General features: G+C 50.9%; 1 protein-coding gene across 1 annotated transcript; it reads left to right on the forward strand.

The window, feature by feature from the left end:
• The first annotated feature begins 4,775 nt into the window (after positions 1 to 4,775).
• On the forward strand, positions 4,776 to 18,266 carry KLF11 (KLF transcription factor 11). Its single transcript, XM_066235825.1, has 4 exons — positions 4,776 to 5,005; positions 6,788 to 7,057; positions 9,222 to 10,188; positions 15,733 to 18,266. Exons 1-4 carry the CDS (start codon positions 4,964 to 4,966, stop codon positions 15,951 to 15,953), a joined length of 1,500 nt encoding a protein of 499 aa, XP_066091922.1. The 5' UTR covers positions 4,776 to 4,963; the 3' UTR covers positions 15,954 to 18,266.
• The last annotated feature ends 144 nt before the right edge of the window (positions 18,267 to 18,410 follow it).

Genomic DNA, 18,410 nt, shown 5'->3' on the forward strand with positions numbered 1-18,410 from the left:
TTTTTTTTTAATTTTTTTAAAATTTTATTTATTCATTTTTAGAGAGGAGAGAGACAGAGAGGGAGAGAGAAGAGAGAGAGAGACAGAGAGAGAGAAGGTGGGGAGGAGCAGGAAGCATCAACTCCCATATGTGCCTTGACCAGGCAAGCCCAGGGTTTCAAACCGGCGACCTCAGCATTTCCAGGTCTACGCTTTATCCACTGCGCCACTACAGGTCAGGCTCATCAGCATATTTTCATAAAAGACCAAACAGTCTAACAAGAAAAATATTAGGAGGATATCATCTCTGAATAAATGATAGTCCTTAAATTGTACTTTTTGACGTGACAAGATGCACTTTGTCCTTATTTTCCTCATTCAAAGCAAAACCATGAAAAGTAACCTGATCATAGTTCAGAACTGATTCGAATCACAGAGCTAATCCAAGTCCATTTTGCAGGTCAGAAAAGTGAGGCTCAACAGTGACAAAGAGGCCATCCCCCGGTGACCCAGCACTTTAGTACCAGGAGCAAGGACAAGAACCAAATTCTCTGTCTAGGGCCATTCCCAGTGGGTCCTCCATGCAGGAGGCCATTGCTGTCACCCTCCCTGGCTGAGTGCTTAACACATTTCTTTCTGAATCTATTCCAGACCTTTCTCACCTCACCAGGGCCCCTTCCCAGCAGATGACTTGTCCTCCCATGTCACCAAGAAGGTGGATCACACGTGAACACCCTAGCTTCTGGCCTTTTAGGCTCTCTATCCCAGAATCTTCCTGGATCTGCACGCACCTTCTCCCCTCCCCCACCCCTCCCCAGATGAAGCAGGTTCTCCCTCCTGCACAGGCCCGCTCCCCTGTGCTCACCCCTCCTGCCTTCCCCAAACACACTGCCGGTCCTCCTCCCACCATCAGCCCCTCCCCATCTGGCATTGTTTTTCTCCACTGACCCCTTCCCCTCAATATATGAACATCTTCAAGTTTCTGTCCTGTCACTTAAAATTCCTTCCGAATTTCACAGAAAAAGGAAATCAAGATGGCTTTTACATATTTGAAAATTCTCAAGTAAACTCCATCAGAGAAATACTGTTTCGTGAATTCTCTTTTTTTTTTTTCTTTTCCCACTTAGCTTGGTAAAGGCCAGAAGATTCAAGAAGGCCTGCATTAGTGAAGAAATAGGAGACCAGCTTCACAGCCCACTACTGGCACCATAAGTGAGCACAAAAGCTCGTCTGGAGAGCCATTTGACAATCTTTCTAAGTGAAAAGTTTACAAACCCGTATATCAAAATTTTCCTGGTGCTATATTCATAGCAGCCCCAGACTGGAAACCGATGGCCATCGGAAGAAGGACGGGCCAGGACACTGTGTGTTCTACAGTTATGAGGATCAATGAATTCCAATGAAACGCCTCTGCGCTCCAGACCCAATGGAGAAGGTGCAGTGTACTTCTCTTTGCACAAGTTTCAGCACAGGCAGAAGCAAACCACAGTGTGAGAACGGTAAGGCTTATCCTGGAAGGGGGTCAAGGAGGGCGCTTCAGGATTCTGCTGATCCTGTTTGTTGATCTGGAAGCTGGTGACAAGTGTGTTTGCCTTGGGAAAATGCACTGAGCTGTGCCCTTCAGTTTTTGCACTTTCCTATATCTATCCTATACAGTACTTTATTAAAATTTGGCAAAAGCCAGAAAAATAAAATACTGTAAATACAAAGAGCTGTTGACCCAGTAATTCCAACTCTAGGAAGTGACCCTGTAGTTATCCTCGCATATGGACAGAGGACAAGTGGACCTGATGTCTTGGCAAATTGGAAAGCACCTAAGCCCCCGGTGACAGTGACATAAGCTGCAATGGTTAAATAAATTATGACCCATACATGTATGTCTCCACGTCATGAAACATTACTCAACTATTACAAAGCATGAGGTTGATTTTTTTTTTTTTTTTTGTATTTTTCTGAAGCTGGAAACGGGGAGAGACAGTCAGACAAACTCCTGCATGCGCCTGACCGGGATGCGCCCGACCGGGATCCACCCGGCACGCCCACCAGGGGCGACGCTCTGCCCACCAGGGGGCGATGCTCTGCCCCTCCGGGCATCGCTCTGCCAAGACCAGAGCCACTCTAGCGCCTGGGGCAGAGGCCAAGGAGCCATCCCCAGCGCCCGGGCCATCTTTGCTCCAATGAAGCCTTGGCTGCGGGAGGGGAAGAGAGAGACAGAGAGGAAGGAGGGGGGGTGGAGAAGCAAATGGGCGCTTCTCCTATGTGCCCTGGCCAGGAATCGAACCCGGGTCCCCCGCACGCCAGGCCGACGCTGTACCGCTGAGCCAACCGGCCAGGACCTGATTTTTTTTTTGAGGTTGATTTTTGTGTACTGATATGTCACAGCCACCGAGATATACACAGAAAGTCAGGGAGCAAGGTTCAGAAAGTGTACATAGTATGTTTGCATTCACACAGACTCTCTCTGGGAGGACACACAAGAAAGTGGTCGCAGTCAAGCTGGTGGCATCTACTTTACAGAGGAGTTCCCTGTGTCTGTGTCCAGTCTGCCTGCCTGTCCCTGCTCTGACTGCAGGTCTGTGATGCCTGGTGCTGACAAGAGCCTCTGAGGGAATGACCTATAACTATCTTTAGTTTACAAACATGTCAATATTCCTCTGACCACAGGCAGGACCAGAAGCCAGGCTTTGGCAGCTGGTGTGTGTGTGTGTGTGTGTGTGTGTGTGTGTGTAGAAAGTCTTCATGGAAAAGTGGTACCTGGGTAGACGTGGAGGAGAACGGAGGAGGGCCCAGCAGGAGTGAAGACCTGTCTGTCTGGAACATGGGCTTGACCTGAGAAGAATGGGGCCTTATGCCTGCAGAGCCTTGAGCCAGTCTGCTGTCCAGGTTTCCAGGTATTGCTTCTGTCCCAGGAAGAGAAACAGAAACTGAAGTGAGACTAGCTGGGGTGCCAGACTCCTGGGGGGCTGCTACCACCTCCTACTCTATAGGAACAAGGCACCGGCAGCCCTGACTTGGCCACATGGCTGAACTAAGGTTTGGATCCAGGTCTGGGTCCAAAGCCCTGTGCTTATTAGCATTCTGCTGAGTGGGCCTGCCGTTTGGGAGCCGGGAAAGGCTTCCCTGCGGAGTTCCACTGCAGCCTTACAGGGTCAAAGCGGAGAAGGATCAGGGTGCTCCCCATGGAAGGAACGCCATGTGCCAAGGGTTCTGTATTTGGAGGACTGGTTGGAAATGGCACAGGAAGCGCTGCGCAGGACCTGGGTATGCAGTCACAGCTAAACCCAAGCACCAAGGTTTAGTCCCCAGTCCCAGAGCTGTTTGGATTCCAACTGAGGACTTGAATACCGGTTTGATGCCATCTCTACTTCTGGAAGTTCATTCTGGTAGCAAGATGAGAGGCAAATGGTAGGTGCTGCCGCAGGAGGTAGGGAGACCTGTTGGGAGGCGGTGGCAGTAATTCAGGGGAGATAGAAGGGTGGCCCGGACCAAGGCGGGAGTGGGTGGCAGGAAGAACTCAACAGTTTGAGAGAAATTTATGAAGAAGGGCATGAAGCACTTGGCAGAAGGAAGCAAGTGCAGGAAAGGGAGGAGTCAGAAATGACCTGTAGGTTTTGGGGCAGCTGGAGGTGAGAAATCCAGATTTGGATAGAGTATGCGTTCAGATTCAAGGACACTGAATTAGAAGTGTCTGCAGGATAGCCAAGCAGGGGTATGTGTGTGTGTGTGTGTGTGTGTGTGTGTCCATACATGCTCACCTTGATTCATCCACTCAACCCATAGTGACTGTGCCCCTGCGGTGGGCCAGGCCCTGGGGGTTTGCAGTGAATTCAACAAGCTCCCTAACTTTGAGAGGGTTTCCTCAGGCAGGAAGCCAATTAACATAACTAAAGAAACAAAAGTTAAAGGTCTTCAAAGGTACAGTGGGGGGCCTGAGGAAGATGGAATGGAAAGAAGTCACCCTACTCAACTCCTTACACATCCAGAACAGTGAGGGACAAGCTGTGACCAGAGCCCTGGGCCCCACCTACTTCCATCTCAGCTTGAAGAGAAAAAAGGGCCCTCGGCATCTCTCTCATTCAGGCCTGAGGACTTCCCAGAGGAGATTACACTTGCACCAGGTCTGGGAAGAAAGGGCGGGTTTCATCAGGCATCTCTGAACTGATTCCCTGTCTTGGCTTCCCCTAACGTCACCTAAAGAGTGGAGACTGTGGCCCCGAGCTGCCAGGGGAGAGCTGTCAGAGGCAGACACTGGCCTGGGAACTCTGGCTCTGGGTGCCTGCAAGCAGCAGCAGATGCAGGCAAAATCAGCTGGAGCCAGCCAGCTTTCAAAGCTCTCCCTGGCCAGTGATGCAACAGTATGTTAATAAAAACGAAAATCAAGCAGGCAGTAGCCGGGTTGGAGCCTCCAGGTGGACTGACTCAGTCGATGGGGGCCTGCGCCCGGGGAAGGCTGCAGGTAGCGGCCCCTTTAAGCGCGGTGCCCACCCCCGTGGGCGCGTCCAGAACTGGGGACTTCCCTGGACAGCAGCTGCGCCGCCCACGCCACCGCCGAGACCTTTTCCCTACTTTCCAGGACCTCAGGCCCCACCCCTACGCTCGGACCAAAACACGTGCCGCATCCCGCCCTTCCGCATCACGCCGCGGCCAGGCTTTGATCACGCGGCTCCCCGCCGCTTCCATTGGCCGGCTGTGCACGGGCCAAACGTGGATTGGCTGGCGGACACCTGGCCCCGCCCCGGCGGGGAGCGGTGTATTTTGGTTTGCCTCCGCGCTCCGCCCCCGGCGGCTGCCGAGAGGCGGCCGCGCCTTCGGCGGCCGCCCCGCCCCTCCCCTCCCGCACCACCAGGGCCGCACGGGGGCAGAGGCGCGCGGGCAGCCACTGGAGCTCGGCTCGTGCAAGCCGCCTCCGCCACGCACGTGCAGTCACTGCCGTGCTCGGAGCGTCTGCCCGTCGCCGCTTTGTTGCCTCTGGGCTGCAGGCACCATGCACACGCCTGGCTCCGCGGCTCCCAGCGAGACACGCGCGGTGAGTGGCCGCCCTTCGGAGCGAGGGGCGAGGCGGGGCCGCACCGCCTTTGCGGGGCACCAGGGCGCGAAGGCGGCCGGGGGCGCGCGGGCCCTCGCCACGGCTGCACCTCGGGGGCCGGAACGGATCGCAGAGCCCGGAGAGGCGGCGACCGCGTGGGGCCAGGCGGGGGCGTGTACCCGCGCCGCCCCGTTGCAGCTTTGTCCCCTGCCTTCGCAGCGGCGCCGCCAGCAGGCTGCGGGGCTATTTCCAGGCCATGACGTCACTACCCCGTGTGAGCCAAAGACCGTTGGGCGGGGAGCGGCTGGCGGGAACGCGGCGTGTGACGGCGGGGCGCGGGAGGGAAGTGGCAGGAACGCGGCACGCGGACGGCGGGGGCGGGGCAGAGGGCCGCGAGCGCGGGAGGGATGTAGCGGGAACTGGCATGCGGACGGTGGGGGCGAGGAGAGCCTGCTGAGGGCGGGGCAGAGCGCCGTGAGCGCGGGAGGGAAGGGGCGGGAAGGTGGGAAGGTAACATGGGGCGGGGCTGCTGCATTGGCCACTCGAGGGGTACAGGAAGGTCGCTGGTTCCACCTTTACACCCGGGCTAGATGAGGGTCGGAGCGAGGGGTCTAGGAGCTCCACGCGTCCTAGCCCCTCCCTGCATGTGTGGCCGCAGAGCAGGCGGCAGTCCCGTGTCTGACTTCGCAGTTTGTGCCAGGACCAGGCAGAACCTGGGCCAGAATAACATTCGCATTTGTAAAGGCTCCTTCCTTACCTGTGTGCCCTCCGAGCAGGACAGAAGGGTTTGATGCCTGAGCACCCTAAGTGGAAATGGGTCTCTATAGACTTGAAGTGTCTTGGGAAGAGATCAGTTTCTTTCAGTCGCTTCCCTCTCCATCCTCTTCAAAAAAGCCAGGTGTGGTCTCACCTGTGGTGGCGCAGTGGATAGAGCGTCGGACTGGGATGCTGGGATGCCAAGGACCCAGGTTTGAGACCCCGAGGTCACCAGCTTGAGCGCGGGCTCATCTGGTTTGAGCAAAAGCTCACCAGCTTGAACCCAAGGTCGCTGGCTCGAGCAAGGGGTTCTCGGTCTGCTGAAGGCCAGCGGTCAAGGCACATATGAGAAAGCAATCAATGAACAACTAAGGTGTCGCAATGCGCAACGAGAAACTAATGATTGATGCTTCTCATTTCTGTTCCTGTCTGTCTGTCCCTGTCTATCCCTCTCTCTGAAAAAAAAAAAAAAGCCAGGTGTGATACCTGGGAAAACAGTCTCCTGGGTTGTGGTAGATCTTACAAATGCTTTCTCTTGCCCCTGCCCCCACTAACCTTGTGGTATGAAGGAGTGACTTACTATATGGGTCCATGAAACTCAGCCTCTCACCCCCTAAAGTTCTGCTGGGGTAGGGCTGTGGAAGATGCCCCAGAAAGTTGCCCCAAATGCATACGTAGTGATGCTCTTCCGGTAGCTTTGCCAACTCAGAAGAGCCGTGCCCTTCGTCCCCTGGTGTGACTGGCCACTTTGGCTTACACCTCTGGAGTGAATGTCTTACGAAATGTTTACCAAAGAAGAACATGAACTTCATATCAATAACTTTTTAAGAAACAGGGCTTGCTGTGGAAAACCTTTCCTCTTCAGAACATGGGGGTGAAAGCAAAACTGTGGCGATTGCTCCATTGCTGTATTTTCCTAGAACAGAGCTTGTTGTGTGCGGAGTGTCGTGTATGTGTTGCATGTGTGCGTATTCATATGCCTCCTTTTGTGTCCCTTGGATTGAGAAGCCCTTATATTGCGTTTAGGTTGACATCATGGACATATGTGAGTCCATCCTCGAGAAGAAGCGCCATGACAGTGAAAGGTGTAGGTGCAGCTTCTTGGAGCAGAATGACATCGAGGCTGTTGAGGCTCTTGTTTGCATGAGCTCCTGGGGTCAAAGATCCCAGAAAGGTGACCTATTAAAGATAAGACCTCTCACACCTGTGTCTGACTCTGGGGAGGTCACCACCACTGTGCATGTGGACGAAGCTACACCTGAGCTAGCAAAGGACTTCCATTCCTTATCGACGTTGGTAAGTCGGGGCGAGGGGGTTTTTGTGCAGTGGCTGGCATATCTTCAGTAAACGTGCGGAGGGAACTTGTGGGTGGATTCCCTGGGAAGTTGGCAGGCAGGTTCATAGCCTCCCCTGTGGAGGACCTGAGATCGAAACTTTATCTCTTAGAAACACGTTTGTTCCACTGATGGGTCATAGCTTGCAGCCTCAGGGTTAAAATGTCCATAGAACAAAACCTACAGATTGATTCAAGAAAGGAAAGCGTGCTCATTTACTTGGGGAATTGCAGGGTGGGGACTAGGTCCTCCCAGATGACCGAAGCCAGGATGAGGTTATGTGCGTGGCAGCTGGGAAGGCTTGTGCTTTGGCACCAGACTCTCTTAAGTTAGCTGGGTGGAAATAAATACTGGCCTCATCGCCTCCCTGTGGCAACCAGCATCTTTCTTGTGTGAGTTGGCTGCAGGCAAGCACTGTTTTGTTTTCTTAACTTGCGACAGCTACAGAATTGCTGGAAGAAACTACTTCTCAGCATCAGTTGCTATCAGAAGTGAAAATCACAGTCTATTTGCCCTGGGCTGGAAGCTGTGCTGGAGGGAGTGTGGAAAGCCACTTGGAGAGGGATGAGAAGGGGCTTGTAGGTGGTAGAGAGGATTGTACAAGACCTGGCCTGGCTGTGGGTGCCCCTCTCAGAGTTACTTGGCATTGAGTTCTTCCATGGGAGGCTGGGAAAGTAAGTGGGACCTGTTGGGGGCAGTACAGAGAGGCTTGGTTTAAGCCAGGGGTAGTCAGCCTTTTTATACTTACCGCCCACTTTTGTTACTCTGTTAGTAAAATTTTCTAACCACCTACCAGTTCCACAGTAATGGTGATTTATAAAGTAGGGAAGTAACATTACTTTATAAAATTTATAAAGCAGAGTTACAGCAAGTTAAAGCATATAATAATAATTACTGACCAAGTACTTTATGTTGGTTTTTCGCTAAGTTTGGCAGAATAAATCTTTATAAAACAACTTACTATAGTTAAATCTTATCTTTTTATTTATACTTTGGTCGCTCCGCTACCACCCACCATGAAAGCTGGAATGCCCACTAGTGGACGGTAGGGACCAGGTTGACTACCACTGGTTTAAGCAGACCATTGGTTATAGCATGGCCTTTTGGGGCTCGTTCCAGTAGGTTCACCTTGCCTTAGCTACTAAGCACTGGCTAAGTGTGTGTTAAGTGATTACCATTGGGATATTTATTTATTTATATATTTATTTATTTTTGCAAGAGAGACCGACAGGGACAGACAGGAAGGGAGAGAGATGAGAAGCATCAATTCTTTGTTGCAGCACCTTAGTTGTTCACTGATTGCTTTCTCATGTGTGCCCTAACTAGGGGACCCTAGCCGGGCCAGTGACCCCTTGCTCAAGCCAGCGACTTAGGGGGTCAAGCCAGTGACCTTGGGCTTCAATCCAGCGACTTTTGGGCTCAAGCCAGCGACCACAGGATCATGTTTATGATCCCATGCTCAAGCTGGCAATCCTTCTCGCAAGCTGGTGACCTTGAGGTTTCGAGTGTGGGTCCTCAGTGTCCCAGGCTGACACTCTATCCACTGTGCCACTGCCTGGTCAGGCACCACTTGGATTTTTAAAAGTTTTTGAGAATCTAAAATTATTATGAAAAGCTCTTGCTTTGAGCATAAATTTGTCTTTTCTCTGTACTCTTAATGCTTAAATATCTCATTTCAGTAATTATGCAGGCCCAGAAGTGACACTGACATTCTTAGAACCAAACAAATGGTGGGTTCAGGAGAGGTCAGAAAAGGGGAGAAGAGCCTGACCTGTGGTGGCGCAGTGGATAGAGCGTTGATCTGGAACGCTGAGGTCACCAGTTTGAAATCCCCAGCTTGCCTGATCAGGGCACATATGAGAAGCAACCACTATGAGTTGACATGTCCCATGGCCCCGGTCTCCTTTCTCTTTCTTCTCTCTTTAAAAATAAATAAATAAATGGTGAAGAGAAGACTAGAAAATCAAGTACCTTGTGCAGCCTTGAGATTCACTGCTGTTAGGAGCCTGCCTGGACAGGGTTTTCCTAGATACTACTACTTAATGGCATTGGGGGCGACACGATCAAAGTAAGCCTTAAAATTTAACCAAAACACCCTCTTTACACCATACTTTTTTTCCCCCAAGTGCATGACTCCTCCTCAGAGCCCTGATCTCATAGGGCCATCGACAGGGACACTTGTTCCTTCCCAAGTAACTGATTCCAAAGCACACATGGTCACGGCCGCACCCCCAGCATCTGCAGGGGCAGCCAGAGTGCCAAGCAGGGGCGAGGAGAGGAGCCTGCCTGGTTTGAAACCGGAGCTGCTGCAGCCAGCCCCTGACCCCCACGGCAGGGCTACGGTGATCAGTGTTACCCACCACACCACACGGAGACCCGCTTCTGTCCACATTCCCACCGCCCAGAGTCAAGAACGCCAACTCTCAGACAACAGAGGAGGAGGAACACAGTTCTTGGGACATGCTGGAGCTCTGCAGGACCCATGCCTCACGGACCAAGTGTTCAGCATTAACTCAGCGTCCTATCCACCTTGCTTGAGTAAGCCTGGTGACCTGATCCCCCCTGATAAAGGACAACAAGCATGTTGGCCAGTTGCAATTCAAGCCTGCTCACCAAAGAATTATGAAAATGACTTACCAGGGGAAACGACCCCTCTGATTTCTGTCCCCATCCCCAGTCCGCCTGTCCTTTGCCAGATGATCCCTGTGACGGGACTGAGTGGCATGCTACCAGCTTTTCGGAAACCATCTTCCCCGGTGTCTGCTAGAACTGTCACACCCATCCTCCCCCACGCTGCCACAGTGCCCCAGCCTGTGTTCATGGGACCACCCGTGCCTCAGGGAGCTGTCATGCTGGTCCTGCCCCCCGGGGCACTCCTCCCGCCTGCCCCCTGCTCTCCTGCGAGTGTTGTGGGAGCCGGGAGCACCAGGTTGTTGCCTCTGGCCCCCGCCCCAGTGTTCATCACCTCTGGTCACGACTGTGCCCCTCAGGTAGACTTTTCCCGAAGGAGGAACTACATTTGCAACTTTCCAGGCTGCCGGAAAACCTACTTCAAAAGTTCCCACCTCAAGGCCCATCTCCGCACTCACACAGGTAAGCCCTGAGCAGGCAGGGTCTGGGCATGGCAGGTCAGTGGTTAAGGAACGCACCTGGAGCCCTCATTGCTCTGGAAGAAAGCATGAGAACCGCCGGAGAAGGTGGCAGTGTGGCTGTTTCCCTTCAGTCCTGAAAAGCCTTCATGGTCGTGTGCGAGTTGGGGTTAGCATTAATTAGTACAGCCGTCAGTGGTCCTTGTAGAACACGGCATCAGTGAATCCCAGTCCATCAGGTGTGGGCTAGTTCTGTGACCGTGATCCTTGGGTAGGCTGTCAGGGTGATGCTTACATTGTCCCTTTCTCTTCCCTGTTTCAGTAGATGTCTCCTTTCTGTGCAGCCTAAAAAACATGCACAGCCCTTCAGTCAGCGTTGGTGTGAGCTAGGTCTACTGTGGGGGGAAGGGTCATTCCCAAGTGTGGGGAAGTTTGAATTCTAGAATATTGACATTTAAAGGAATAGAATTTTTTTCAGGAATAGTTTTTAATTCTGAAGAAGTCATACAAGAAAGTAATACAATGACCTAGTGATCTCTTTATTGTCTTTACCAGCTGCATTCGATAGACTTTTCTGCAAACATGAAAATATTATCTGTCCGTTAAAGTAGCCACTAGGCACACTTGAAACGTGGTCAGTGTGACTAAGGAGCTGAATTTCACATTTTCATTGAGTTAACATGGACATAGCTCCCTGGGCCAGTGGCTGCCGTGCTTGGTGATAGGTCTGAGGGTAGCCTGGGAGACTGGGTGCGTGACTTAACTAGGGCAGACTGTCCTGGTGTTCTGCAGCACTCTTGCTCTTTGATTAGTGCTCTGTTTTGGTTTGAAGGGGCCTATGGTTAAGTTGTCATGCTTGTTAAACCCGCCTTTCAGGGTTCACACAGACAACATGTAAGCACGATAACAGGTCACGGGTTCGCAGGAAAGATGTGTTTGATCATGGAGTTCTCCCCCCATGGTGTCTGCTCACAGCCTGTGGGACAGCAGTGTGTTGTGGAGCACAGCCCCGGAAGGCTAGACCGGAGGGAGCTAAAATGGGTTTCTCACTGGCGCTGGGGGTGCTGGGGTGGCCTGCTCGTGGAGGGAGGTGGTCTGGAGCCTGCGAGCCTCCCAGAGGGCTCTCCTGCCTGCCGCAACTCTACAGAGCAGCCCTTTGCTGCGGCTGGCAGCTCCAGCCTGGCCCCTGAGGAGCTTGCTCCTCTCTGCCTTTACCTCCTGTCCACTTCTACATCCTGCCCCTCTCCCGCCACCCTCGGCCTGGCGCTCTGTACTGAAACCGGGTAAGGGCCTTCCCACACCAGTTCTCCAGGGCGTGCCCTGATCTCTCCTTCCTTTTTAAAAATTTATTTATTTATTTATTTATATTTTTTACAGAGACAGAGAGTGAGTCAGAGAGAGGGATAGACAGGGACAGACAGACGGGAACGGAGAGAGATGACAAGCATCAATCATTAGTTTTTCATTGCGCGTTGTAACACCTTAGTTGTTCATTGATTGCTTTCTCATATGTGCCTTGACTGTGGGCCTTCAGCAGACCGAGTAACCCCTTGTTGGACCCAGTGACTTTTTGGGTTCAAGCTGATAGGCTTTTGCTCAAACCAGATGAGCCCGCGCTCAAGCTGGCGACCTCGGGGTCTCGAACCTGAGTCCTCTGCATCCCAGTCCGACGCTCTATCCACTGCGCCACCGCCTGGTCAGGCTCCTTCCTTTTTTGACCCTGGTGGTTTGTTGTGTTGACCAGCACATTTTTTTGTTTTCTAGTTTCTTGTGTGCTTGACTGGTCTAAGGATGTGAACTCTGGGTATCTAGCTCAAGAGCCTGGCACTGGGACGGGTGGGCACTGGCACTGAGGATAGCTGCCACAGCATCTGTGAACCCACAAAAGCTGACTGCCAAGGTCCACCCTTCGCTGAGATGACCGAGGTGGAGGTGGAACTGGAGTTGGAGCTGTGATCACATCCACATGCAGACTCCGAAGTCGGGGAAGCAGAGGGCTAGGTCTCCCTGTGAACTCGGTCAGCCTCCCTTGGTAGGAATACAGGATGCCATAAAATAGGGCTGCAGTCAGAACAGGCTCTTCCCAACTGTCCCGAAACACATCCATTTACAGAGCCATGAAGTTCTGAAGGATCAGCTTCTTGTGCTAGTTTATAAACATTCAAGTTGGAATATTTTAATAAGAAATAGGAACTCTGGGTATTTTTACCTTAGATAAGATAGTTTTCCATATATTTCTACCAACCTGAAGTTTAAATGGAATAAGGTAAAGTGAGAGCTACACTTCTTTTTTTTTAATTTATTCATTTTAGAAAGGAGAGAAAGTGAGAGAGAAAGGTGGGAGGAGCAGGAAGCATCAACTCCCATATGTGCTTTGACCAGACAAAAGTCCCATGCCAAAGGGTGGTTCATCTCTGTCTAATAACCTGGCCATCCTGGCATGCCGCCAGTGGTGGTGGATTCCTGGGAACAAGTGGGCTTCCTTATGCTTATAGCATGGGGTCTATGAAATCCATGAAGTTCAGGCCCTCTTCCTTAGAATGGTTTTTTTTGTTGTTGTTGTTTTGTTTTTTTTCTGAAGTGAGAAGCAGAGAGGCAGACAGACTCCCACATGCACCCGACCAGGATCCACCAGCAAGCCCACTAGGGGGCAATGCTCTGCTCATCTGGGGTGTTGCTCTGTTGCAATTGGAGCCATTCTAGTGCCTGAAGCAGAGGCCATGCAGCCATCCTCAGTGCCCAGGCCAACTTTGCTCCAATGGAGCCTTGGCTGTGGGAGGGGAAGAGAGAGAGGGGAAGGAGAGGGGGAAGGGTAGAGAAGCAGATGGGCGCTTCTCCTGTGTACCCTGGCTGGTAATCGAACCTGGGACTTCCACAAGCCTGGCCGACACTTGACCACTGAGCCAATCGGCCAGGACCAGAATGGTTCTTAAGAGAGTATTGTGCGTGACCAGGCGGTGGCGCAGTGGATGGAGCGTCGGACTGGGATGCGGAGGACCCAGGTTCGAGACCCCCAAGGTCGCCAGCTTGAGTGTGGGCTCATCTGGTTTGAGCAAAAGCTCATCAGCTTGGACCCAAGGTGGCTGGCTCAAGCAAGGGGTTACTTGGTCTGCTATAGGCCCCCAGTCAAGGCACATATGAGAGAGCAATCAATGAACAACTGAGGTGTCGCAACGAAATACGGATGATTGCTGCTTCTCATCTCTCTCCGTTCTTGTCTGTCTGTCCCTATTTAACCCTTTCTCTAACTCTGTCTCTGTAAAAAAAATAAAATACAATACAATAAAAAAAGAGTATTGTGATGCTAACCTTTACCATTAGTTCAACTTTGAAAAACATCAAATACTTAGTCCTAGTCTCTCATTCATTCCAAATCATTCCTCTGCCACCTGCCAAACAGAATGCTATGCTGGGCTGAGGCTGCACAGATGGTGAACTAGACCTCTCATCACACACCCCTGAGAAGGCAGGGCATACAGCGTGAAAGTGTTTAAAAGTCAGTTCATGAGGCTGCACGGGCAGTGTGTCATTGTCACAACCTGGTCAAGACGAGCTTCAGACCTGATCAGTGGTAGTGTAGTGAATAGAGCATCGACCAGGGACACTGAAGTCCCAGGTTTGAAACCCCGAGGTCGCCAGATTGATCACACGGCCTCATCTGGCTTGAGTGCGGGCTCTCCTGCTTGAGCATGGGATCGACTGAGTGATCCTGTGGTTGCTGGCTTGAGCAAGGGATTGCTGGCTCAGTCCAGGCACATGGGAGAAGCAGTCAGTGAACAACTTAAAGTGATACAAGTGCGAGCTGACGCTTCTCGGCTCTCTCCCTTCCTGTGTTTCTCTCCAAAAAGAAAAAGCTTCAGGCTGTAGGAAAGGGAACCTTCCTGCTATTCGGAGTGGGGCTATGCTGTTACCTGCAGAAAGAGGCTCCCTGGCTCACCTCTGAAACTCCAGGAAGACGTCCTAAGGACACCTGCTAGGTCAGGGGTCGGGAACCTTTTTGGCTGAGAGAGCCATGAACACCACATACTTTAAAATGTAATTCCATGAGAGATAATACAACGACCCCCAGAGGACAGCTGTGATTGGCTCCAGCCTCCCGCAACCATGAACATGAGCGGTAGGAAATGAATGGATTGTAATACATGAGAATGTTTTATATTTTTAACATTTTTTTTATTAAAGATTTGTCTGTGAGCCAGATGCAGCCATCCAAAGAGCCACATCTGGCTCGTGAGCCATAGGTTCTCGACCCCTGTGCTAGGTGCTCAGAAACTAAATGAAGGAGAGGGACACTTGGAACTGGTAACTGTAACAGGAAGATGCTTACTGGAATTCTGATCTATTTTACAACTCACCTCTTTGTCAGTGTGCTAACAAATATGAAGAGTTTATACTTCTGAGGAATCTTATAGGTCCTAGGAGGGATTTTTTTTAGATGTGCAGCTTCCTGAGAGGGAAGGAGCTCTTTTCAAGAGTCTTTCCCCTACTGTAGGCTAACAGTTGAAGATTTACTTATTTAAAGATATTTTCTGAAAGATTTAGTTTGATCTCTTTGGCCCCTGACTTACTATTGATACATCTCAGGTGTGGCAGGAAGACTTGCTTCTTGGGGGTTTCTGACTGCTGAATAACCGGATACCAGGATAACAGGCTATTACTTTTGCCCTAGGTTTTTGTCTTGTTTGGGTTTTGTTTTGTTTTTTTTCTTTTTTCTGAAGCTGGAAACAGGGAGAGACAGTTAGACTCCCGCATGCGCCCGACCGGGATCCACCCGGCACGCCCACCATGGGGCTACGCTCTGCCCACCAGGGGGCGATGTTCTGCCCATCCTGGGCATCGCCATGTTGCGACCAGAGCCACTGTAGCGCCTGTGGCAGAGGCCACAGAGCCATCCCCAGCACCCGGGCCATCTTTGCTCCAATGGAGCCTTGGCTGCGGGAGGGGAAGAGAGAGACAGAAGAAAGCGCGCCGGAGGGGTGGAGAAGCAAATGGGCGCTTCTCCTGTGTGCCCTGGCTGGGAATCGAACCCGGGTCCTCCGCACGCTAGGCCGACGCTCTACCGCTGAGCCAACCGGCCAGGGCTTGGTTTTTAGTTTTTTGGGGTTTTGTTTTTTTTTTTTTTTACAGAGACAGTCAGAGAGAGGGATAGACAGGGACAGACAGACAGGAACGGAGAGATGAGAAGCATCAATCATTAGTTTTTCGTTGCGCATTGCAACACCTTAGTTGTTCATTGATTGCCTTCTCGTATGTGCCTTGACCCTGGGGGTACAGCAGACTGAGTAACCCCTTGCTTGAGCCAGTGACCTTGGGTCCAAGCTGGTGAGCTTTGTTCAAACCAGATGAGCCTGCGCTCGAGCTGGGGACCTCAGGGGTCTTGAACCTCGGTCCTCCGCATCCCAGTCCGATGCTCTATCCACTGCGCCACTGCCTGGTCAGGCTGCCCTAGGTTTTGAGGAACAAAATGTAAAAGCACAGATTACCCCATGCGACAGTGATGGGTGCTGGGCACCCCCACCCCCGTTAACGTGTGTTTTCTCCCTGCCAGGAGAGAAGCCCTTCAGCTGCAGCTGGGATGGCTGTGATAAGAAATTTGCCCGTTCGGACGAACTGTCTCGCCACCGCAGAACACACACCGGGGAGAAGAAGTTTGCATGCCCGGTGTGCGACCGGCGCTTCATGCGCAGCGACCACCTGACCAAGCACACTCGGCGCCACACAGCCACCAAGAAGATGCCCGGCTGGCAGGCGGAGGCTGGACAGAACTGAACTGCCTCTGTGGTGAACCCCGCCAGGGGGTGTGCCAGCCCCTGCCTGGGGTCAGCAGAGACCCACCCAGAGGGAGTGTTAAGACCTTTTTCAGGGAAAGGGACCGATGGTTTTGGTTTTCTCTCCCAAAATCATCCTCTGGGGGGTGGGGCTGGAAGAAAGTAGCAGGCCAGTTCTGATGAAGACACATTAACTCTTCTTTCACAGATGAGACCTGGTTCAGCGTCTCTTATGGTTTCAGAAGTTTTTTAGGGAAATGGAAGAAAATTTGATGATCTAAATCACCAGCATTCAGACCAACATTTCGGCAATAAATTTTACAGAATCTGATTATAGCCTTTCTATCCATGTTTTGTAGAAATGAAACAGGGTATAACTTTATACTGTTTTTTTTATGGAAATATTTATATTGTTGGTACTCAGAGATACCAATTTCTAGAAAGATGATTTTACAGTCTTTTTTTTTTTTCAGTGTTTAACAATGTTTTTATAATAATTCTACTGTTAGTAACCTTGGAACGTTATTTAACCAAAAAAAAATCACAAGTTTGTAATCAGGCCTTTTAGATCTCAGAATTGTTTAGTATCAGAACTGGTTGACGGGTCTCTTAAAGAAATGGGGCAGGGCTTGGTACTCAGCTTCTTCATAACATCTTCAAGGGGTATACCAGGCAACCTTCCTGTACATCTGTAGCTGCACTGATCAAGTAGAACTAGTCACCTGTGTCCATGGTGTGACTTATGGAGGATAACTTGTAAACACTCAGCTGACATCCTGTGATAATGTCAGGGAGCCTCCACAGAGTCCCGGAGTCCGAGGGTCTGTGTTCTGCGGTGAGCACGCCACTCAACAGTTTCGGACTTGTGCCTCAAACACCAGGAAAAAGACAGTGTGAGCGCTCAAACCCAGCTGTTTTGTCTGTTGTCATTGACTTCTTTTCCTGTGGCCTTATCCATGGTATTTTGTGGGTAGAGCAACTTCTTAAGAGAAAAAGGAAACAGCCTTATTGGTTGGAGAAACTACACCCAAGTGCAGCTTTGTACTTTGTACACAGAGACCAAGTGCACGTGCAGACAGCCCAGCCCGTGTTTTGATTCCTTTGTTTATTAAGAACCGGAGGAGATGCACAAGTTACGCCAAGTGGCAGTAACAGTACTCAGCTGTCTCTACGTTCATGTGTTTGATCAAACAGAAAATTACTAGAAATGGATGGGGGTGTTTTGCAGTGATAGAAGGTAGATGTGGGTGTCACTTTGCAGCTGTGTGAGCACAAGCCCTGTCTAGACAGCCCCTGCACCCCAGTGACCAGGAAACCTCTGCAACTGCGTTTGTTAGGCAGCCCTGAGACTCCGGGCCACAGGATGCCTGTGAGGAACACAGGATGGTTCTCATTGTGCTATATGTACTTCGAGTTTGTCTTGGCCTAGTAGTCTTTGGCACTCACTTTTATTAAAATGATGGTGGGGTGAAATATTAAATAAATATATTAGGTTTTGTGTTCAGGTCTTCTAAGTCTGATAACCCTCCCCTGGTCATTCAGTGGACGTTCGTTGATTCCCATTAAATTGCCCTTTAGTATCAACTAGCAACTGACCTACATGTCTGTGAGTGCCGGTTGTGTGTTAGTTTAGCACTTCTGGTCACGACACGTAACACAGTTGTGCAAGAGAATGGGGGTTAGATGTGTGTAGCCCATGTTTCCATGCCACCTGTCTCCCACTCGTACCTTAAATCAGCACAAACCTCTATGTGCATGCCACAGATGGCTTTAAATTGGGGTGTTTTTCTTAATGATACACAATGTTAGTCCTCATGCCGTGGTGGAAAGTACGAGGTCTTCGAGTACTCCATGGCTTATCACATTGAATTTCATCCTCTGAGCAGCATTGTTGCTAAAGAACATGTGTTGAAGATGGTTTTGATTTACACTTCCATTTCCTGAGTAGAGTTAGAAAGACCTTCTGTAAACAAATGATTTCTGGCCTTCTGTTTGTCCATTGAAAGATAAGTTGGAAGTCAGCTTCCTCTGAAGAATGCTGGCCTGAGCACCAGCCCCCTGCTGTGGCTCCATGTGAAGACTGCAGACTGCAAACAGCTGGGCGTGGCTCGGAGCGTGGGCGGTGTGCCCCCCCCCCCCACCCCCAGTGCACTTTACTTCTGAGCAGTTTTGCTTGCCCTTTGTTGACTTTGAGCCTCCTAAGTAGTTTCAGTAATAAAATTTTAAATGTTTTGGAATTATGTTTTATGTAAGAGACTTTGACTTCTTATTTAAATGGATGTGTGATATAATATTTTTCTTTGAATCATATAAAATTTCCTTGATTTGTGAACTGGACTTGGGTCCTGTGTTGATTGATTGATTGTGGTACACCCAGTGACCTTTCAGAAAATGATGTACAAAACCGTTGTCCACTGGCCCCACGTGGACCTGCTCTCTGTCCAGGCGCTGGGCCACT

This window comes from Saccopteryx bilineata, chromosome 6 (genome assembly GCF_036850765.1).
Source record: "Saccopteryx bilineata isolate mSacBil1 chromosome 6, mSacBil1_pri_phased_curated, whole genome shotgun sequence".
Taxonomy (NCBI): Eukaryota; Metazoa; Chordata; class Mammalia; order Chiroptera; family Emballonuridae; genus Saccopteryx; species Saccopteryx bilineata.